General features: G+C 40.7%; 1 protein-coding gene across 1 annotated transcript; it reads right to left on the bottom strand.

The window, feature by feature from the left end:
- Nucleotides 1-869: 869 nt before the first annotated feature.
- Nucleotides 870-19,774, bottom strand: LOC143040308 (uncharacterized). The gene is made up of 3 exons (XM_076211202.1): nucleotides 19,616-19,774; nucleotides 10,160-10,276; nucleotides 870-1,993 (listed from the first exon to the last, which is right to left on the bottom strand). Exons 1-3 carry the CDS (start codon nucleotides 19,671-19,673, stop codon nucleotides 1,752-1,754), a joined length of 417 nt encoding a protein of 138 aa, XP_076067317.1. The 5' UTR covers nucleotides 19,674-19,774; the 3' UTR covers nucleotides 870-1,751.
- Nucleotides 19,775-24,106: the final 4,332 nt, after the last annotated feature.

Here is a 24,106-nt window from a genome sequence, read left to right on the forward strand (position 1 = left end):
CATTCAAACAAACGATGGGTTTTACACCTTCCCCGACTACACACTCTTCAATCCTCTCTCTAACATCACCTATCCCCACCCCGGGGAAACACATCTGGGTCTTATGCTTCCTATCTTTATCGCAGAAGGCCCTATCTATGTACTGCACCTGGCTATCTCCTACAACTAAAATCTTACCTGTGGACAGGGACCTAGCGACTGCCCTGTCCTTCTTCTCTTGCATTTTCTCCTTGTAAACCCACGAGAGCTTGATATGAGTTTCTGCATTCAAGCAGGTTTGGCGAGTTTGTTTTTTTAACCCTCTCCCCGTGTTTTGTTTGTCACCTTTTTCCTCCCAGGTTCCAAACATGGTTTGTAATCCGTGTTTTGGGTCTTCGAGCGAAGAACTTGAGTCTCCCCTTTAAGGCCCTCAACAGTTTTCTCTAAGGCAACAATTCTATTACGTAGAGATTGTACCTCTTCGGCGCTGATCACTGAAACACAACCACTCGCCATCTTACTGTTTGAAGCAGCTACCCCAGTTGACCTGACCTGTTTGAATAACACGTGTGTAGGTGGGTGTGGGTGCTGAATATCTTAAGGCCAATGAGAGGATAAGTGGAGGAATAAAATCCCAAATACTGATGAAAATATAATGTTTTAATGTTTCGGTTTTTTATTTAGCATAAGCTACAAGTATACTGATTACCAGCAACGTATATGGGCATCACATGGAGTGTCATCAACAGTTAGGGATGTGTCCCAGGCGTCCTGAAAGATGGCTCATTTATGTGTACAATTCCATATTTCAATAGGTTTCAGCTTAGACATCGAGGCTCGCTACATTAAATATAGTTCTTAGATTATTCCTTGTATCTTTCACCTTCACACACACACACACACACACACACACACACACACACACACACACACACACACACACACACACACACACACACACACACACACACACACACACACACACACACACAAGCATACACACACACAAGCATACATACACACACACAAGCACACACACACACACACACACACACACACACACACACACACACACACACACACACACACACACACACAATAACACACACACATACACACACACACACACACACACACACACACACACACACACACACACACACACACACACACACACACACACACACACACAATAACACATACACACACACACGCACAGCTAGATAGTCATTGTTTTACTGCTTCTATATAAATGTAGAAAATGAGATAAATATAACTTTATCAAACTACAATTTTATGCCAACGAACATCATATTTTCATATTCATGAAGTATGGTAAAAAACAATATCATATACAAGCATGAATAAAATAATTGAAAAGAATGTACGGTATTAAGACAGCGTAAGCCTCTCGATGAGATATTTTTTGCCTAAAATGTTAAGTTACTAAGCCATCTCATTTTGTACCATTACGGGCACAAGTACCTATGGATCCGAGTTATGCAAATTCATCTTTTGTTGTTACGTGAGTGAATTTTGGCTTTTAGTAAATCACTTTAATCCTGAGAAAGCTACCTAAAATTGTGGTATAACGAATATTTAACTTCTATGTCGCAAGTTAGGTTCGGATATCTACAATAGTTTGCGAGCTCCGCTTTTTCCATCTGGAACCACAAATGGTACACTTGATATATTACGAACTATTGTAAAGAAAACTTTTTTACACCATAGGGTGTCAAACAGCTGTGTAGTATCGTCCAAGCATCCTTTGCTCATATTCTGTACCCAATAACTTGAAGCCCAGGTTCACTGTGGTGCCTCTTTAGGTTATGTCCGTGCTTAGAGGAAGAGGTTGCTCCTGAAGTGGTGCCTGAGTTAGCTGCTGAAGTTGTGCCTGAGGTGGCTGCTATAGTGGCTGAGGCACCGCTGTCTCCTCGCGACCGTGATTCTGGAGTGCTTTGACCGGATTCATGGTGATGGTGATGATGGTGATGGCGGATCCTCGAGATCATTCCTATTGGATGAGAAGGGCGTATTAGTTATAAACTCAACTGACAAACAGTAGCGATCGTCCTTATATATATTTCCGCTTGCTATCGGGAGATTGTATTCAGCCTAGAGAACTCACCGTTTAAGACTTGGCGCACACTGAGACGCAGGCGACAGAGACAACACAGAACAGTGCAAAGGCAGGCTTCCTCTTGTTGAGGTGAAGTATAATTTGAACTTCTCTCTCAATTGAAGTGCTTCTAGATGTACTACCTCAGCATTTCAAGTAAGAGAAAAGTTCAAACGGTACTTCAGTTCAGCAATAGGAAGTCTGCCTTTGCTCTGTCCTGTGTCGCCTGTGTCGCCTGTGTTGCCTGTGTCGCCTGCATCTCCGTTTGCGCTCAGGCTACGGCTTAGATAGAATACGAGACTGATTTTGCACTCAACGTTGGCACGGTCAAATTACTCATGTTTTGGGAAAAAAAAAAGAGTAATAAGGAGAAAAACAAAGATATAGTTTTCGAATAAATGACCGTTTCTGTTGGGATTCGAACCACTGATTGTGTATTCATTAGGCTAAGACGGTGCCCGTAATCGCACAATTTCAGATGCCTGTTAGTTTAATCTACAAAGATATCAAAGACTAAGGTGTGAGGGTTAAGACGGTGGAAATTTGCAGAAGACTTTTTGAATCATAGAGTTTAATGCAGTATGTCCAGGGCCTATGAGAGGCAGTCCAGTCCTTTGTTCCGGGATTCAAGAGGTAAGATGGGCCGCACACCAACCATACAACATCCATCTCCCCTCGAGAACAAGCACTTTCTATTACCTCCAGCCCGACATACACTTGCATTTACATGCACAGATGTCACTATACTTATCACACCACACTAACTTATTTTCATTAGTATTAATTTTTAATTTAGATTTACTGGACATGATCCTTAATTAAAAAAAAAAAAAAATCTTTGCCTGCCTCGGGACCCCCAAAAAGTCTTGTACCACCTTGCAAAAATTCTCTTGGAGGCCTTGAATGTGCAATTGCTACGAACTCGCTCCACCGGGCAGCCTCGAATCACTTCCATTCACCTCGCGCCTCGGGGACGACGCTCCAACCCCGCTTGACTACCTACCAAAGGGTCTCTGACCCCGAAAATGAATTTGCGTGAGTTTAACCTTGTGTGTGTGTGTGTGTATGTATGTATGTATATATATATATATGTATGTATATATATATATATCTATATATATATATATATATATATATATATATATATATATATATAGGGTGTAGGTTGAGCATCGTGGACATGAGTGAAACAAAAGTAACGTGGTGCAAAAGTGTAACAGTGTCTACGAGCATAAAGAAATGCATGTATATGAAGGTGAGATTAGATAGTATAAAATCAGTGATTGCAACTGTGTATGCCCCACATGCACAAAAGAGGGAAGGAAGAGAGAGAATTTCTGGTTGGAGCTGAGTGAGAGTAGGAAACCACTTAAAATGGGAAAGAGTCATTGTGTTAGGGGATATGAATATAAAAATTTACACTAAGCACAGTGAAGAAGTTACAGACTGTCTTGGTGTGGATGAGAACGAAGAATACTTGCTTGGCATAGGTGCTACAGAGATTATAATTGCTTCGAGAAGAAACTAAGACATAAGTATACATGGAAGCATGGCAGTAGAAATGTAAGCAATATGATTGCGGATCGAATATCTATGAGACATATCAGATATGAAAATGATATGAGAAGCATGAGGGTATATTGAATCATTCTCTTCTGTTGACGGAGATAAAACGAATAAAGAGCGAAAATGTAGACATGAGAGAGAAAAAATAAAAAAAATAAAGACCACTGTTGGGAAACTAAGGAAATATGAAGTAGAAGAGGATTGTAAAAGACGGGCTATTACTTTGTTAGTAATAAACAGTGTCTCTGTCCTGAAGGACAATATTGTGCAGAAGTGGAGTCATAAAGGTGGTAAGAAAGGATTTAAGAAGTATAGGCGAACGGAAGTAGAAGTTAAAAAGCGATCAGCATTTTTTTTAAGTGCCGATTAATTGTCATTCACAAAGGTATACTGCGTGACTAGTTTGTAAGGATACCGCTGAAGTCCCTAAAATATTGACTACATAAGAGGGGGTTAACACGGTCTCTAACGGTTCGTCGAACGCGGTTCGACAGACACGTGTTTAAAGTGATGTGTGAACGTGTAAACGGGGTATTTGGTTGTCGAACACGTTGGTTAAACCCCAAATACCCCGTTCACACGTTCACACATCACTTTAAACACGTGTCTGTCGAATCGCGTTCGACGAACCGTTAGACCCTCTTAGACGTTGTCAATACCTTATATGGGTATAAAAGACGGTTGAGGGAAAAGTAGGATAAGGTGAAAGACGTCTAGTGGAAGAGGTGGAAGAAGAAAAGAGGAAAGTAAAATTGGATATAAAAGAGGTGGCTCTTGATTTGAGAAATGTGTGAGGTTGAACGAGGTAGGAGAGGAACTGACAAGTAGATTGAGGAACAAAAAAAAATAAGAAACAACAGCTACTGCTAAATAAAACAAAGGAAAGTATGGTTTAACAGAAGGGAATTTAAATTCAGGGTACTATGCAAGCGCGAAGGTGATAAGAAATGAGGGCAGATGATATCTGTGAGTTACAAAAAATAATCATATTTTCTTCTGGAAATAAGTGAAAGAAGTAAGAAAGCCAAATGCTAAGATGAAGAGTAGAATTAATGATAACAAAAGATAATTAACAGAGGAATTCAAGATTGCGGAACAGCGGAATACCTGCTGAATATTAGTAAAGATTGGTGAAGTTGAAATGTCGACGTTACACAGGAATGGAATGAGAAGCATAGAGTGGAGTATGGAGAAATTAGTGACAAAGAATTGAAGGCTAAGTTGAAATATCGAAAGCAGTGGGGCTAGAGTAGGTTAACATGAAGTTCATTCAAAAGGGGAATAAAATTGTTGTGAGAGAGTGGAAAGGGGGTGTTCTGTTTGTGATGAAAAAAGTCGAGTACCCGGGGCTGGAAGAAAATTGAGATCCCGTGGAACCATAACATCTTTACTGACATTAGTGCTCGCCGGCCATATATAGTCGTGATTGATGGCTCTCCTGAAAAAAAGACTCAAGGAAATTAAGACTACATACTGCACCGTGCGAGTTGACGTTAGGGAATGGTTAGGCCAAGTTCCAGAACATTCCTTTTAATATTTAGCACAGTACAATGGTAGCGTCATTGCCTTTTGGTAACATGTCGCACAGTCATTGGTTCGAGTCCCAGTGACATAGTTAATACATTTGTCGTAACTACACACACACACACACACACACACACACACACACACACACAAGATATATATATATATATATATATATATATATGTAAATTTATGTGTATATATATAAATATATATATATATACATATATATACTGTATATATATATATATATATATATATATATATATATAGTGTGTGTGTGTGTGTGTGTGTGTGTGTGTGTGTGTGTGTGTGTGTGTGTATTTACCTAGTTGTATTTACCTAGTTGTATTTTACGGGAAGGGGAGCTATGCTCGTGGGGTCCCGTCTTCATATCTCATTTTATCTAAACTATTTTTAAATTCATGTATTGTTTTTGCACACACCACTTTCTCATCTAACTTGTTCCAACTGTCTATTGCTCTGTGAGGAAAGCTGTTCTTTTTAAAATCTCTTCTATAGCTGTCTTTTTTTATTTTCTTTCCGTGTCCTCTTGTATTTCTGTCATCCCATTTTATCAGATTCTCTCTATCAGTAATTTCTATGCCTTTCATGATTCTGTAAATAGCTATCAAATCTCCTCTCTCTCTTCTTTGCTCTAGTGTCTGTAGTTTAAGTTTTTGTAGTCTCTCTTCATATGATAGTTTTGAGAGTGTTGGTGCCAGTTTTGTAATTGCTCTTTGTATTCTTTCAAGTTTTTTTATACATTTTTTTGTACTTGGTGACCATATCGTTGCTGCATATTCCAATCTTGGTCTTATCAGGGTGATTAGGATTTTCCTCACCATTTCTTCATCCAGGTATGTAAATGCCACTTTGATTGTTCTTATTAAATTATAAGTTTCTCCAAAAATCTTATTTATATGTTTCTCAGGTGACATATTATTCATAACAATGACTCCCAGGTCCTTCTCATTTTCTACTTTTTTTATTCCTTCTTTTCCCAAATTATATGATCCTGTTATTCTGTTTTTGCTTTTTCCAAATTCCATTATACTACACTTTTTTGTATTGAACTCCATCTCCCACTTCCTACTCCATTCTTGTACTTTATTTAGATCTCTCTGTAGTGATTCACAATCTTCTTCAGTTTTCACTCTTTTCAGTAATTTTGCATCATCTGCAAAGAAGCTCATATAGCTTTCAATTCCTTCATCCATATCATTAATATATATAGCAAACATTATTGGGGCCAGAACTGTTCCCTGCGGGACACCGCTTATTACTTCATTCCATTTTGAGTGCTGATCTCTTATCACTACTCTCATTTTTCTTTCTTGCAAAAAGTCTTCCATCCAATTTAGCAATTTACCTTGTATTCCTCCTTCATATTCTAATTTCTTAAGCAACTTCTTATGTGGTACTTTGTCAAAAGCTTTTTTTAGGTCTAGAAATGCACAATCAGCCCATCCATCTCTTTCTTGTATTATATCTATTAGTCTTGAATAGAAACATATTAAATTGGTGACGCATGATCGTCCTTGTCTGAATCCAAATTGCCTTGGATTTAGTACGTTGTTTTTTTCCAAGTATTTTACCCATCTACTTTTGATAATTCTTTCACATATTTTTGCTATTGTACTTGTTAGAGAGACTGGTCTATAGTTGGTAGGTTCTTCTTTATTTCCTCCTTTATATATAGGTACTATATTTGCTTTTTTCCAATCTTCTGGAACTTTTCCTTCTTTTAAGGAACTGCTTATTATGCTATGTACTTTGTCTGCCAGTTCATTCCTGCATTCTTTCAGAATCCAGTTTGCTATTTCATCTGGCCCATGCGATTTTCTGACATCAAAATTACCCAAGTGTGTCAATATTTCATTCTTTGTTACTTCTATTTCTTCCATAGGGGGGACTTTTTCCTTCCACTCAATCTCTTCAGGTTGTATATTTTCCCTTGTAAACACTGATTTAAAATGTTTGTTCATAATTTCTGCCATTTCCATTTCCTCAGTGTATTCAACTCCTCCTTGTCTTAATTTCTCTAAGTCTTGTTTGTTTTTCAGTTTATTGTTTACAAATCTGTAGAATAGTTTTGGTTGATCTTTACACTTTTCTATAACATCTTTTTCATATTTTCTTTTTTCTTCTCTGCACTTTTGTACATATTCATTTCTATAACCAGTATATATTTTCCATTTTTCAGGTCTTCTGTCTTTTTTCCATCTGTTCCAGGCTTTGTCTCTTTTGTCCTTTAACTCCCTACAACTTTTGTTGTACCAGCATTTTACATATTCTTTTTCTTGTTTTTGTCTTGGGACATACTTTTCCACTCCTTTTTTGTAAATTTTTGTCAAAATATTCCATTTCTCTTCCACTGTTGTTTCTTCTTTGTATATTTCTTCCCAGTTTTCTTGTTGGAAGAATTCTCTTATTTTATCAAAGTTTGTTTTTTCATACTTCATTCTTCCTTTTCTATATTGTTCATTTCTTTTCATATATTTTTCTTCATTAAGTTCCAGTTCAATCAATATGTGGTCACTTTTACCTATTGGTGTTTTATATTCAATCTTGTCCACTATTCTAGGTTCAGATGTAATTATTAAGTCTAGCCTCGATGGTTCTTCTTCATTTCTATACCTAGTGTTCTCTTGTATCCATTGTGTCATTGAATGGTCAGTAATCATCTCAAGTAGAGCATTTCCCCATGAGTCATCACCACTCTTTACTGTCATTTCTTCCCAGCAGATTTCTTTGCAATTAAAGTCTCCCATCATAACTATTCTTCCTCCGTCTTCCATTATTTTAGTTAATGCTATCTTTGTGTCCTCTAACATACTTTTATGTTCACTCTCCTCCCATGAGGCTGTTTTCGGAGGCACATAATTGATCACAAATTTTCTGCTCTTCTTATCTCGGTCTTCCACTTCTATCATAATCATCTCTACTGTATTCTTTCCATATATGACACCTTTCACGTTTATATCCTTCTTAGTCAGGAACATAACTCCACCCCCTTGTTTTTTCTCTCTGTTTCTAATCCAATAATTGTATGTATCATGTCCTACACTGTTGGGTGGTAGTGGGCCTTTTAATTTTGTTTCTACAATTCCCATTATGTCCGGTTCTTTTTCTTTCAAATAATCATTTAGTTCATTCAATCCTGTTATCAATCCATCTATATTTGTGTAAGACACTCTTAGTTTTCTGCCACTTCCATTGTATTCTCTGTTTCCCTTATGTTTTTCTTCAGTATGTCGAACTGCTTTATTTTCATGTTCACTACTCTCCAATAGAATCTCTCTTTCTCTGACTCCGTTCTTTCCTCGTTTTTTGCCTTAGCTTCAATTCTTTTCTGCTTTTCTGCCTCTCTTTCCTCCTTATTCATTTCTCTTTTTATCCATACCTTTTTATATTGATCATTTGTTGCTAGTTTCCCTGTCTTGGATAGAATTTTCTCTGCTGTTGTTTGTGACCTGAATTTAATCTTAATTGGTCTGGTCTTATCTGTACTATATTTTCCGAGTCTGAATTTTTCCTCAATTTCCTTTATAATTTCTGGTTCATCTTCCTGGACTAATTTTAATAAACTGCTTACTCTTTCATTTTCCTCCTTGATTCTTGCAGTTCTATCTGGGTTATGTTTCTCTTCCATTCCTAATATAATTATACATTTCTTTTTGTCAGCTAATTCTCTTACTATATTCTCCTTCTGTCTCATCACTTTAATAACTGAGTCTTCATTATGTTCTTTCAATTGCTGTTTGACTATGTCAGTGAATGAAACCTTATTCCCTTCTTGAGTTATTCTCCAATTTTTAGCTTCTGTAGCTAGTTTCTCTCTGTTTTCATTACTATTCTTCTTCAATTTCTCATTCTCCTCCTTTACATTTCCTAACTGTCTTTTTAGGTCCTCTATTTCTTCAGTTAAGTTTCTGTTAGCCTTCTCTAGTTGTTCCAACCTTTCAATTCTTTGAAAAATGGAGTCTACGTTACCTAACTTACGCTCCAAGTCCTCGATCACCTTATCAACTCTCTCCTCTAGTCTTATCAGTCGGGGGGGGGGGGGGGGGGGTTGTGTCCCCCCACCCTCTTTAAATCCCTGGAACATATTCTCGTCACTTTCTTCTGTATTGCTCCTCTCTATACTTCTAATCTTTACATTTTTATTAGACATTTGATCCTCGCTAAGTCTTTTGTTTACCTTCCGCTTGTCTGGCTGGTCAAAGTCTACTCCCTCCTCATTTCCTTCCATTTCCCTCAGTAATCCCTCCCCTTTTCCTCTTTCCCTACGTTCCCACTACTCCACGAGCAATTTCCCCCCCACCCTGCAAAAACACTAGGCACTTCTCTTTGCGTTGGGATCCACAGACTTCACTTTTCTTCAGAACGTCTTCTAAGCCGTCCATTCGTTGAAGTGTGTGTGTGTGTGTGTGTGTGTGTGTGTGTGTGTGTGTGTGTGTGTGTGTGTGTGTGTGTGTGTGTGGACAAGTGGACAAGGTAGAGGGATGACCCGTCATCCAGGAGGTGCTAAGATAAGAGGGAGGATGGAGGGGTGTGGAGTGTATTCAGGGATGGAATGGGTGGGAGTGATTTAGTGCCTTTTCCTTTTTGGCTACCTCCCTTGTAAGGGGGAAAAAGTCTTGGTATATGTATGTATATGTATGTATATGTATGTATATATATATATGTATATATATATATATATATATATATACACACACACACACTACGGGATCTTCGAGGAAGGATGAAAGAGTCGTCCTTTCTTAACGGGTTTCCCCCCGACTTACGATCATTTCTCACACTTCGCACCTACTAACCTAATGTTACTTATTTTAACCTAACCTTCTTTGACATACTGCGAGGAAAACAAAACGTCACCAGACGTATAGTGGGAAAGGATGCAAAGTATCCAAAGTCGGGGAAAGGACCTGATGGCAAAGAATTATATTTCTGCTTCTAACTTACCTTTAACACCGCCGATGCTGGAACTTCTGGAGTCTCTGGTTGGTGGCGGCGTCTGCGTTCCCTTATCTGCCTTGGCATGTTCTGTGTTCCAACTCTGACTTCGAGGCCTCTCAAGAACTGAAAAGTGGATTCTATTTATTCTTTCTTATAATTCTAGAATTAAGAGAAACGTAGTCTAGCATAAAATTCGTATCATACAATCCTTAAAACTGAATTTTCGAGCGGTAGATTTGTTGTACATATGAATGTAGTAATATTTACTATTAATTTTGTGAACTCTATTTTACCGTTGGCGTTCATAAGTTAGAACATGGTTAGAAAATCAGGGAATTAGATAGGAAAGGCACAGTACAATGCACTAAACTGAAGCTAAAATTCAGAAATCTTAGATATTTCTGACAAAACTGGTAATATCAGAGTTAGAATATTTTCGGTGTGAGTACTATCCGAACCAAGCTCATTTGGAACCCATCAGGGTTATTCGGTGCATTTCACAAAGTAAATAAACAGTCCAAAATTGCTACAAAGGCGGTTACATCTTACACATCTCAAACTTGAAAATCACATGACACGTGATGGAATTGTGGGAGAAGAGAAACCAGACAGAACTGGGATAACTTAATTCACTGTCCTTTCAAACATAGATCTTTAATTGAATATTCAAGATTTGGCGGTACACTCAACATTCTCCTTATTTGGGCTAAGATATTTCTTGCTGGTCTGCTTTTCTATCATATTTCAACTATTTTTTTAACCACCCAACACGAAATATGTCAAGGGGCTGAAAGAGTCAACCAATGCAGTTTTGACCTTGTTTATGTGGCCGTCCATCAGTGGCCTCGTTATCTCCCTGCGTTTCCGAACCCTATTGGTTGCAGCACAAAAACTATGCCAGCTATAATCAAGACTTAAAAACATCCACGAAAAAGCACGTCATATCTTATCACGTATTTCCCTGTCATAGAAACGTTTCGTATCATGCCTGTTCTCCACAGGGCAGAACGGTGACAATTGACCAGATTTTCTGAATTAACAATCTGCAGTACAACGTGAATGTCACCTGTGCTACTCTTGGTGTGAACAACGTTTACTAAGTAAATATGCAGTTCAACGATAAGGTACTTTTAACTCTATGTTGTCGAGCATTTAATCACAGATTATTTAATTAGGAGGTCTTGAAGAACTGGAACATTGGCACCAGTCGCACGTGCCTCCACAGGATCTAGACGACCTTCATTGTGGCTTCGTCACCATCGTTCAAACTGCAGCGGAGAAGCCTCTCCCCAAAACCAAGCTGTGCTGCAGACATATGTTAGTTCCCTTTGGCTGAAGGCGAAACGGCTGTGCTCCTGCTATCTCGTCGGCGTGCTGTGCAGCCCCAGGGAAAGTGACATTGAAGTCATTGATGAAAGCCTTGGACGCTGCAGCACATTACCCTAATACCTTCTGAGCACTGTTGTAGCACATTGTTCTCTTACCTCCTGAACGCTGTATACTGCAAATAAGGAGCAGAACTTAAGCCTGCAGGCACTCGCCCATCGAAGTACCCTGGACAACCTGCATCCTGAATACGTCCCTCCTCTTCCCTGACAGCATCCCTGCGCCAACTTTCATGCCTTCAAGCTGACTCAAATGAAAACAGGTTGTGGTCCAGACAGACTGAGGCCTATGGTTCTCAACCGTAATGTGCCGATGGGTCAATGGGCCCACATCACCAGAATATGCGGAGATGTGTTTGTTGCGGACGACGTCTTTGGAGGGTGAGTAATGGAATCTCTCATTTCTGGATGGAGCTAGCTACTCTCAAAGAACTTAGACCAGGGCTTAGCTGTACTCCTTACAGACTTCTGGGGGTCCCAGAGACGGTATTCAGGCTGACATTACTCTGGATAACGCCAGTTTGTTAATATCATTACAGACTATGTTGAGGTTGCCAGATCATGAACGGAATTATGCACTCTTCCATTGGATCTCGGTCACATTTATGTGCCAGGCAACACCCTCACTAACGATGAAATCGAGGCGACCGTGCGGCTGGACGGGATTGCGCTGACCTTGGCGTCCACGATTACATAGATTAAGCGCACCAATGAATAACACGCGCCAGAACGATGACCAAAATCAATCATATCAGCCTCAGTGCCACCTAAGACACCATGAAAGAGTATTGCTTAGTCACCAGGTAGATACGAAGCCCTCCACTTCACTTTTGATCCAAGTAGACGCGTAGAGTCTATCATGCATAGGCTACGATTTAGCTGTCTATGTTTGACCAATACTAGGTAAATAATATCTACGGGACAGGAGATGCCAGTTTTCGGGGAAGAGCCACCACAATCTTTCCGTCATTATCTTATAGAGAGTGTGAGTGGGCTACTCCCCCTAGTCTCCTTCGCATAAGACTCCGCCTACCATTCACTCCAAGAGTTGCACGGCACCTAACAGTTACTGTGACGATTATACATTTCCTAAAGGCAGAGCTGGACGTGTTCCTCGATGCGTTCCTCGGTGCGTTCCGCTTTAGTTTGGCCGCGGTTAGCTCTCCCAAACTATTAAAGCTTAAGAGACAGGTTCATACCGAAATAAAAGTCCGGTAGGCCACATACTATACCAAAGAAAAATTTCGTAGGCCATATCCAAAATGTAGGCCACATACTATACCGGCACCTATATTGCTTTAATAGTTTGGGGGCGCTAACCACGGCCAAACTAAAGCGGAGCGCACCGAGGAACGCATCTAGGAACCCACCGAAGAACGCGTCCAGCTCTGCCGAAAGGCACGTTTTCCTCCTGGATTTATCTGAAGGAGAGATGAATCGTTCCACCTAGGACTTGACCACCTTAGGGTGACTGGGTAGGGATACAATTCCATGGCTACCACAAATATGGCAAATTGATAAAAGATAGAAAAAATACAATAACTTCGGAGAATCGCGAGCTATTACTGGAATATTTTCGTATCAAACCAGAGACTGTACTGTGAGACTCAGTCTAAGACGGTTATCAGCATAATTCGTGAATGTCAATTCCGGATATATAGGAATGTGGTACGTTTCCCTGATGCTGATCCTACTCACAGGGTTGGCTTCGCAAGAGATAAATCTCAAAGGAGGAGACGAAAGGGATATCCACAGAATTCATGACTGGGGCAAGCTGATCGAACCTGCTAAGAGTTGTTTGAAGTGGTAAGGGTGGCTGCATCGGAGATTGCTCGGAGAGACCGTGGAGGCTAACGCTGGTGTGTGAGTGGCGCAACACGCTTCCTGACCTATGCCTCCAGTTAATAATGATTATGAGTTTACATTGACTAGCTAAATTAAGAGATAGCCCTGGACTTTACTTTTGAGTATAAGATCATAATCTACAGGGTTTTTTTTATTGTGTTAACTTGACAACTCAAGGATGTATGACAGTGGTACCAAACTCCTTTGCTACACGACGTACTTCCCAGATCTCGTTCTAGGCAGTGCCAGACGATCATATTTAGCTAAGGGAGGGGGGTTATAATGAAGGGGATACGATTGTCCTGATCAGCCTATTTACTACGGTGACACCTATTAATACTTTCTGGATAATTTCATGTCAGCAGAAACACCGAACGAGAACAGGTGTCACGTTTCGATCGTCATAGCCGCACTACTAAATCTGCATATTTATTCATTCTTGTATGAAATCAATCTCATATGTAAGGTGCCTTGCCTCACAACGAACAGGTGCTTCTGAACAAGGTCATATCTAAAGCTTTCCGTCTTATCAACCCATCTTTTCTATCTGATAATCTTCAGGCACTTCATGTTCATCGCGTTACTTATTCTCTAATCTCTTTCCTATCGCTACTTTCACGGCCACTGCTTCTCTAAACTTGGTAACTACGTGCCTACCTTCCTTCGGATACCACACTACACAACACTTTCTGAATTGCTTGACTACATGTCTGGGCAAGCAATGGAAACGACCAGGTCAAATAACATATGTAAGAGCCAACCAGTACGCTTTGTCTTTCTTTCTGCTGGATGCCTTCTGAACACATATTTTTTCCGCTCGTTTGTGGCTTGAATTCCACAGGAAATTTCAATACACATCCTCTCGCCTTGCAACGGTTCTTGACTTCGGATTCGATGTTCTTCGGACTAGTCTTTTCGGAGCGATCCTCTGAGGGTGTTTTATTTACAATTTTCTTGTCTTCTGTTGCTCTTTGAAATATGTATACTAAAGAAGAAATATTGTTTTGACAGTGGCAGCCATTTAGGAATGAATATAAAAACAAACCTGCGATAAATTTATATCCATGTATCTATGATATGCAGATCCACCTTCAATGACTACACCGACAAGGACAACTGAGAGCAAACTGCTACGGACAGAAATGAGTGGAGATCAGACGTGAAGAGGGGGACAGAGCTGTATAGAGAGGCCAACTGAGAAGGGCGATGGACACAAGGAGCAGGTAGAGAGAGAGAAAGAGAGAGAGAGAGAGAACGTGGATGCTGCTGGCGGCTTGTTTTGGTGCTACTTCTATAACAGGGCCTGGTGAGTGAACATCAGTCGCATCAACCACGAGAGGAGCTGCCAAGTTAGAAAACTAGAAACTAAGGGGTGCAGCAGCCTATTAAGACGAAAAGAGCCAGAAAATATATAGACAAAAGGCATGCACCCACCCTTCACCCATCTCACACCCATCCAACATTCACTTGTTTTCCTTTTTATCTGATAATCTTCAGATGATGGACCATCCCCTCCGCCCTCCGCCCGCTGTCCGGGTCAGAACCAATGCAGCAAGACACAGCACCTCCACAGCAGGGCCTGGCAGCCAAAACTGGTTTACTCAAACCAGTTTATTCAATGGCGGCCCTCCTCTCTCATCCACTCATGAGTATTTAGAGAAGACAAGAAGAAAACCCATCGGACCGCGTTGTTTATCATCCATTCATGGATATCTCTTGCTCTCTCCATTCCCCTATTACCTAAGGCCCCTTCATCCCATCCATCCACCCCTTGGTCTTCCCCTCAAGTTCACTACGTCTACCTATGCTCTCCACGTTTTCTATTTCTTTTTTCACTCATTCTTTCCGTATGCGCAAACCATCCCAGAATTCTTTGATCAAATCTATCTGCCAACCCCCTTTCCACCCCCTCTCTCAGCCTCACCTCCTCATACCTCATTCTATCTATCATCATGACCCCAAACATACATTTCAGATGCTACATGTCAAACATATTTAGATTTCTTCCTTATGCCTCCCTTAACCCATTCAACTCCGATGACAAGATGTCTTGTCATTTGGTCAAATAAAACAAAAAATCATAAAACACCAAAATGTTTGATCAAACACCAGAAAAATATGACGTCAATCCTCACTTCGCTCGCAGCGAAGCGAGGACTGACGTCATATTTTTCTGGTGTTTGATCAAACATTTTGGTGTTTTATGATTTTTTGTTTTATTTGACCAAATGACAAGACATCTTGTCATCGGAGTTGAACGGGTTAAATACCAAGTCCCTGACCCATACAGTGTCGTAGGCACAAACATTTCTTTATATGGTCTCCTCTGTGCGTCCATCCCCAGATTCTTATTTTTCATGACACTTTTCATTCCTCCCAGATATTTACTTCTCTCGCTCTAAAATAAACTTCCATCCCACTCCTTCATTCCCTGCTACATGTGACCCTAAACACTCAAAACTATTCACTTCTTCTTGTATCTCTCCTCTAAGTCTTACAACTCTCTGCCTCCCTCACCCCTTGTATATCTCATCGCCTTACTTTTACCCAAATTTAATTTCAACTTTCTCCTATCACATACCTTCCCAAACTCCGTCACTAACTACATTAGACCCTATTCTGACTCAGCCACGAGCGCATTGTCATCTGTTAACAACAACTGGCTCACCTCCTACCTCCCTCCACTTCCACTAAGCATCTCCAATCTCTCACCCATCGCCTTGGCATTTACCTCCAGTATAAACCCATCGAAGTACACGTTGAACAACTATGATGACATTACAAAACGCCGGAGCAACCCCACCTTCACCTTAAGTCACTCACTCTCACAATTTCCAACCCTAAAACAAGATCTTACAGCCGCCTACGATACAGTCAATCATAGGGCACTCCTCTTGAAAGTCGCCAAAACACTACAGAATCACACCTTGGTTCACATCATCCAGTCTCTTCTAACAAACCGCCGTTTCTATGTGGAAATGGATGGCAAGAAAAGCAGGTACCGTTTCCAGAAGAACGGACTCCCACAAGGATCTGTGTTGGCTCCAACACTGTTCAACATTTATACCAATGACCAGCCACAGTATCAGAATATCCATAGGTACATCTATGCAGATGATCTGTGCATTGCCACTCAGTCTGATTCCTTCAACACCATCGAAGACCGACTATCAGAGGCCCTAACCACACTCTCCACGTACTACAAAAAGTGGCATCTCAATGCGAACGCAAACAAAACACAGGTGTGTGCATTCCACCTTAAAAATCACCAAGCCAAGAGAGAGCTACGAATCAGATGGAACAACACTGATCTGGCACACCACCCACACCCTGTCTATTTAGGTGTTATTCTCGACAGGACTCTCTCTTACAAAGAGCATATCAGCAAGTTGATTGGAAAAATCTCAACCAGAAACAACCTCCTCAGCAAATTTGCCACCACCAGCTGGGGAACAGACCCAAACACCCTGCGACAAACAGCTTTGGCACTGTGTTATTCCACTGCAGAATATTGCGCACCAGTATGGGCCAGGTCATGCCATGCTCACAAAATAGATCCAGAACTGAACAGGTCGTGTCGAATAATTACAGGTACCCTAAAACCAACGCCATAACATACTATCTACAGACTGGCAGGGATTCCACCTCCCCACATTCGGCGCGAAATAATTACCAAGATAGAAAAATATAAACAACAAAATGATCCCAGGCATCCACTATACGGTCACCTTCAGGTTAGACAGAGACTGAAGTCCCGCCAAAGCTTCATGACGGTGGAGGGACTGGATCCAACCCAAGCTGTGGCCCATAGACTAGAATGTTGGCAGGAATATGACAATCTGGGCCATAACGAGGCCATACCATGCCCAAACGAGACCTTGCCCCCAGGAGCAAACCTAACCAGGAAGGACTGGGTTACCTTAAACAGAGGAAGAGCCAAGGTGGGCAAAACGAGAGAAAATCAACACAAGTGGGGATACACCAATAGCCCCCAATGTCCCTGTGGCGAAGTACAGACAATGGTCCACGTCCTCCGGGAATGTCCATTGAGTCCCCATTGCTCCGACCAAGACCTTAGGGAAGCAAATGAAACTGCCCTTATATGGACACGGTTCTGGTGCGACAAGATAGGATGACTACTCGTAAAAGCTTTTGACGGCCCTTAATAGCTTTCCCCCTATTCCATACATCTGCTAAAAGTCACAGAATGCATTTGTGTAGACCCTATAATGAGCCTTCTTCAGATCTATAAAAACCGAAAAAGCATCCTTACGCTTTGGCCCCCAAAAACTTCTCTCAGATCTGGCTTAAAAAAAAAAAAAAAAAAAAAAAAAAAAAAAAAAAAAAAAAAAAAAAAAAAAAAAAAATTATGTATCCTCTACTTTCCCAGAACTCACACGGTTCCTCCCTAATCAATCCTGTTCCTCTCCTAATCCTCTCAATGAACACCCTACAATATGCTTTTCCAACTACATCCAACGGACTGATCCCTCTAAAACCACTACATCCATATTTGTCTCCTTTTCCTTTGTAAAGTGAAACTATATAAACACTCCTCCAGTCCTTCGGCACATTCCCCTCCCTTGGGCACACATTAAACAACCTCACTAGTCAATTCATTATAACAGTTCCTTCGTTTGTGATTCACCCCACACGACATCTATCCAACATAGGGACTTCACCAGTTTCCATCACTTTCAATGCTCTTTGTATTTATTTATTTTTTCTATGGCTCCGTTACTTTCTCCTCTCACCACAGTCATTTTCCTAGCATCTCCCACTGTTACAATCAATCTTTCTTCCTCCGCATTCAGCAATTCTCTGAAATATTTTGTCCGTCTTCTTACCATAGTTACTTGCATTAACATCTGTACCTGTTAAGATATATTTGCTAACCGAGATTTCGTTCAGGGTGATGGACAATCTTCATCTGAATAAAATTTCCTTTGTGTATGCTACAGTATACTTAAAATGAATAGTGTGTCATTGTGTCAAAGGAATTAACTTATAAGTAAAATCAACAGTGAATAAAGAAGAGGAAATAAATGTTTGAGACGTGAAAACTACTCCACTATAATCTGGACTAGTTAAACATTATTTTTACTATTCATATTGCAGAAACGAACTTGGTCGTCACGCTGTATGTTCAGACTTCCAGGATGAATGTAAGTCACTGTTGGATTCGAGTGTGAATCCACATTCTGTAAGCACGAATTCAAGCGCCTCATGTAGTTCTCAGTGGCTACTAGAAGTTGGAGACACTCTGAGGCATCTTGGAGACATCTCAGATGCACTTCACTGTGGTAACTGATTATTTTGTATGTTTTTAAATGTTTTGTAGTCCTCTACCAACAATTATTTATAACCTGAAGTATCTATTTACTGATTATTATTTCTTAATTTGTCTAAATTTGGGTCGGAGATTTTCGCCGACAGCAATTCACAGGCACAGTTGATGTATGAACACTTATTTCCCATTAATTCCAGAAGATTAGGGTGTGAGGAAAATCCAATATAAATTTATTGGATGGTGTTTTTTGGTGTATGTATTTTTTGTACTTGTATATATGCCATGTTATTTGAATCAATAACATGTTTTTTCAGAGAAAAAATAAATGTCACCAAGTATCACTGAATGTCTTGCTGTTATCATGTTATGCATTATTTATTGTCCCTGGAATTGGTACAGAATTACATTACATCGGTGATATGCAGCCAAAAGGCTACAGCACACTCGAATTATCACAAGATACAAATATTCTGCGACCTAATAGACATAATTGGTTTTCTTCACACCATACTAGCCAAATATCTTAATCTATGGTAATTAATGGGAAAAAAATGTTCGTGCAACAATTAACTACGTTTGTGATGGCGGTTGCTTAATCATACTAACTACTATCGGCGAAAATCTCCGGCCTAAATTTAGACAAATTAGGATATAATAACCTGTAAATAAACACTTTAGGTGACACATAATTGTTAGCAGAGGATCATAAGATAATTAAAAGCATACAAAAAAATCATTCATCACCGTGGAAGTGCCTCCGCTAGGTCTCCGATTTTTACTACCCACCGTACTTCTCTATAATAATAATGTATCGAAATGAAGAACGAAATATATGAGGACTTTGCACACCGCAGCAAACATTATCTCATTATCACCTGAAGAAAAAAAAAAAAGAGAGAGAAAAGAAAGAGAATGAAAAAAGAAAAAGAAAGAAAAAAATACCGTGGGGAACGCGGGCGGCAACTGCACGGTGCTGCCATCTTTCTTCACCAAACACCATCCTGCTGGAGAGGAAGTCTGTAAGGTATCTTCTGTAGCAGAGGGAACCGCCAGGAGCACTGTTGTAAAGCCAGGATGGCTATGAATTGTCAGCGGGCAGCTCAGTCGCGACCTTTATCAGTGCAATGCTACCATGACGTCATATCGTTTTCAAGCACATCTCACGCTGTAATCAGCTGACTCGGGTTAAGGTGAAGCGTAGCTAAGAACATACATGGTGAGGTTCGTTGGGTGTATGGCCACTGAGGGGAACTGAAGAGAAGACTGACACTAATAACAAGGAAATAATTTTCTTCTTTATATTCGAACGAATACAAATCATATTGCGCTTTGGTATTTGCAAATAAATCTCTTAGAAAAACAAATGCCCCATTTGTATACGTGCGCATCCACACGGACGCTGATTACGCTCTATCAGCCAAATCTACCAGACTGAAAGGAGGCGCAGTCTTTTTATTACACTGCTACATTTGATAGGTTTTGCTCTGCACTTAACAGAATCATGAGGCCGAATTGGAATGTTAACTCAACGTTTTATGTAGTAGTAATATGAACAATGAAAAGGTAACATTTTGTCCTAATGCTTCTTCAGGAGTAATGGAAACCTTGAAGAATGTATTGAGGACACAGTACGGATCAGTAACTACACAATTTCCACTTAAGAGGTATAAGCTTAACCTATGCCGATTAGAATTGACACCTGATTTATTTTCTGGTTAGATTATTCCACAATTGTCCAGTCATGGTCTATCTACATGATGGTCAGGGTGGTGGATAAAAAAAAAGGCCTTTATCATATATACCAGTGTAAGTAGTATGACCCCCTTTCATAATAGGTGTTAATTGATCAAACTTTTTGCGAATATACTCAAAGACCAGAGTGTGAGAGAGACGAAAGTTAAGACGTAGATGTACCCTGGACATTGGGAAGGGAATATTGAAGGACTGCACGTGAGCAGGGAGCCGGGAGTATCAACCTTACTGAAGGCCAAAACACGGCGAAGGTCGCGCATGTTTTGTTGCACGTTTTCGTGTTTTGACACTGCTTGGTCGATTTATCCGGGTAACATGGCAGTTTCGCTTCAACAGATGTAGACAATGTCAAGGTCACACCTGTTGATGCTGCCTGTGCAGCTTTGAAAATGATTTTGTAATTTTTGTAATGGTCTTACTGTAGCAGGTTTGGGTTGATGATTTTAAATCAAAATCTATGTCCTTAGTTCACTTTACTACAGGCCAATCAGTTTGACATCTGTTATAGGTAAAAAGGTTGAATCAATAATAGATCAGAGATCACATCGAGACATAATTTGATTCGTGACTCACAACATGGTTTCTCCAAGGGTAAGTCATGTGTTACTAATCTTCTATGTTTTGACGCTAGTGTATATAAGGCATCAGATAACAATGATAGTTACGATGTTATTTACCTTATCTTTAGCAAAGCGTTTGACAAGGTGCCCTACCAGAGACTACTAAATAAGAGGAAAAGTGTTAGAATAGATTAGAGCTTGGATCAGTGACAGAAAACAGCGGGTCACCATAAATGGTGTAAAATCCAATTGGGGGAGAGTTTCCAGTGGAGTTCCCCAGGGCTCAGTTTTGGGTTCCTTATTGTTCATTATGCACATAAACAACTTGGACAATGGGATTAATGGTGATGTAAGTTTGTATATACATACATATACCAAGGCTTTTTCCCCCTTACAAGGGAGGTAGCCAAAAAGAAAAAGGCATAAAAACCATTCCCACCCATTCCATCCCTAAATACACTCCATTCCCCTCCACCCTCCCTCTTATCTTGGCACCTCCTGGATGACGGGTCATCCCTGCACCTTGTCCACTGCCCTGGATCAGAGGCAGTGTCGCAAGATACAGCACATCCACAGCAAGGCCGCTTCATTAAATCGGCGACCCCCCTCTCCGTCCCCCCCCCCATGCAGAAAAGGAGACGGGGAGAAATCCCTTCAGGATGCGTCAAAAATTTTTCACACATACTACCTCACCCCCCATCCATTCCAACTCATGCATCACAACATCATCCATATACAACCATTCTCCATTCACCCCTGTCTTCTGTCCTCTTCCGTCTTTCCTCAACAGATATTCCCCTCTTCCCCAAAACCTCCTTCACCCCATCCATCCATCTCATCCTAGGACGCCCCCTCATGTTCATTCTCTCCACATCTGCCTTCCACACCTCTTTTACTAGTCTTTCTTCACTCATTCTTTCCATGTGTCCAAACCATCCTAATACTCTATCATCAACCCTATCTCCCAACTCCCTTACCACCCCCGTTCTCCTCCTCACCTCCTCATTTCTCACTCTATCCATCATACTTCTCAGACACCTTATTTCAAACACATTTAAACTCCTCTCTTCCTCTCTTATGTTCCATGTTTCTGTCCCATACAGTGCTGTTGGCACAATCACTCCTTCATACAGTCTCCTCTTAGCCTCCATTCCCAAATCTCTATTCCTCATTACACTTTTTAATCCACCAAGGCATTTACTCGCTTCTCTCAATCTATATTCTACCTCCACTCCCTCCTTTCCTGCCACATTTGCATCCAAGTATCTAAAACTATCCACTTCCTCCAGTCGCTCTCCCTTAATGCTCACTTCCAGTCTGCTGCCACTTTCACCCCTCATACATCTCATAACCTTATTTTTACCCACATTTATCTTCAACTTTCTTCTTTCACACACTTTCCCAAACTCTATCACCAACTTCCTCAATCCCTCCTCTGATCCTGCTACAAGTGCAGTGTCGTCCGCAAACAACAGCTGGCTCACCTTCCACTTTTCTCCATTTTCTTTAACTATCTCCAATCCCTGACGCACCACGCTTGCACTTACCTCTTGCACCACCTCATCCATGTATAAGTTGAACAGCCAGGGCGATATAACACATCCCTGACGAAGTCCCACCTTTACCTCGAACCACTCACTCCATCCATTTCTAATCCTGACACATGCTCTACTACTCTCATAAAAACTCTTGACAGCTCCTAGAAGCTTTCCTCCTATCCTGTATATCTGCAGTACCTTCCTGTCTACCCTGTCATAAGCCTTTTCCAGGTCGATAAAAGCCCCCCAAAATCCTTACCTTTTCCTATAGCTTTCTCACATATGTCTTACCACAAAAATCTGATCTACGCAACCTCTATCTGTCCTAAATCCACACTGTTCATCGTCAATTACTCCCTCTGTTCCTCTCCTAATCCTCTCAATCAAGATCCTCCCATAAGCCTTCCCTACTACACTTAACAAGCTAATCTCTCTGAAACTACTACACTCACACTTGTCCCCCTTTCCCTTGTAAAGTGGAACTATACAGGCACTCCCCCAGTCCTCCGGCACTCTATCCTCTCTCCAACAAACATTAAATAACCTCACCAGCCAGTCCACCATCACTGTACCTCCTTTTTTTTTTTCCAGACCAGGTGCCTTACCGGCTTTCATCATCTTAACAACTGCCTTCACTTCATCCTTCCTTATTTCTCTTCCATTTTCCTCACTCATCACGGTCATTTTCTTAGCACTTCCCACTGCAACTATCTTTCCCTCCCTATCCTCCTTCACATTTAGCAACTCGCTAAAATACTCTGCCCATCTTCCACTAACTGCCTTCTCTTCCATTATCATCTCTCCATCTGCACCTTTTACCTTTTCTTCTCTACTTGATTCGCCTCCTCTTCCTCTCTTAATTTCTTTCCAAAACATCTTTTTATTACTTTCAAAATTTTCTGTCATACTCTTACCCCATTTCACATCTGCTCTCCTCTTTGTCTTCTTTACCTTGTGCTTTACTTCTCTTTTCTTTTCTTTGTACCTCTCATATGACTCCCTCGTCCTATTTTGTAACCAATCTGTGAAAGGTCGCTTCTTCCCTTCTTTCCTCATCCCACCATTCATTACCCCTCCATCTATTTCCACCCATCCTTCTTGTTCCACACACCATCTTTGCACACTTTGTGACTCCCTCCTTGAACCATCTCCATTCCTCCTCCACTCCCAGCTCTACTCTATCCTTCACTCCTCTCTCAGCTTCTTCTTGTACTCCTTCTCCTTTTCATTTAAAGAGTTCACTTTAAGCACCTCCCTACCTTTTGTTCTTTTCCTTTTTCTACATCTATCCTCCACTCTCAACTTACCTTCCACCAAAAAATGGTCTGATATTCCCCTAGTCTCTCCCCTTAACACATTTACATCCTTAACTCTTCCTATTATACTCCTATCTACCACTACATAGTCCATGAATGCTCTATCTACCACCCTTCCATCCACCACCCTCTCCCATGTGTACTTATGCTTGACTTTCTTCTGAAACACTGTATATGCTATCATCAACTCTCTAGACACATCACCATCAACTCTCCACTACGATTCTTTCCTGGAACTCCACATTTCCCAACCACTCCATCAATTGG

This window comes from Oratosquilla oratoria, chromosome 2 (genome assembly GCF_046742065.1).
Source record: "Oratosquilla oratoria isolate Oo_2021 chromosome 2, ASM4674206v1, whole genome shotgun sequence".
Lineage (NCBI taxonomy): Eukaryota > Metazoa > Arthropoda > Malacostraca > Stomatopoda > Squillidae > Oratosquilla > Oratosquilla oratoria.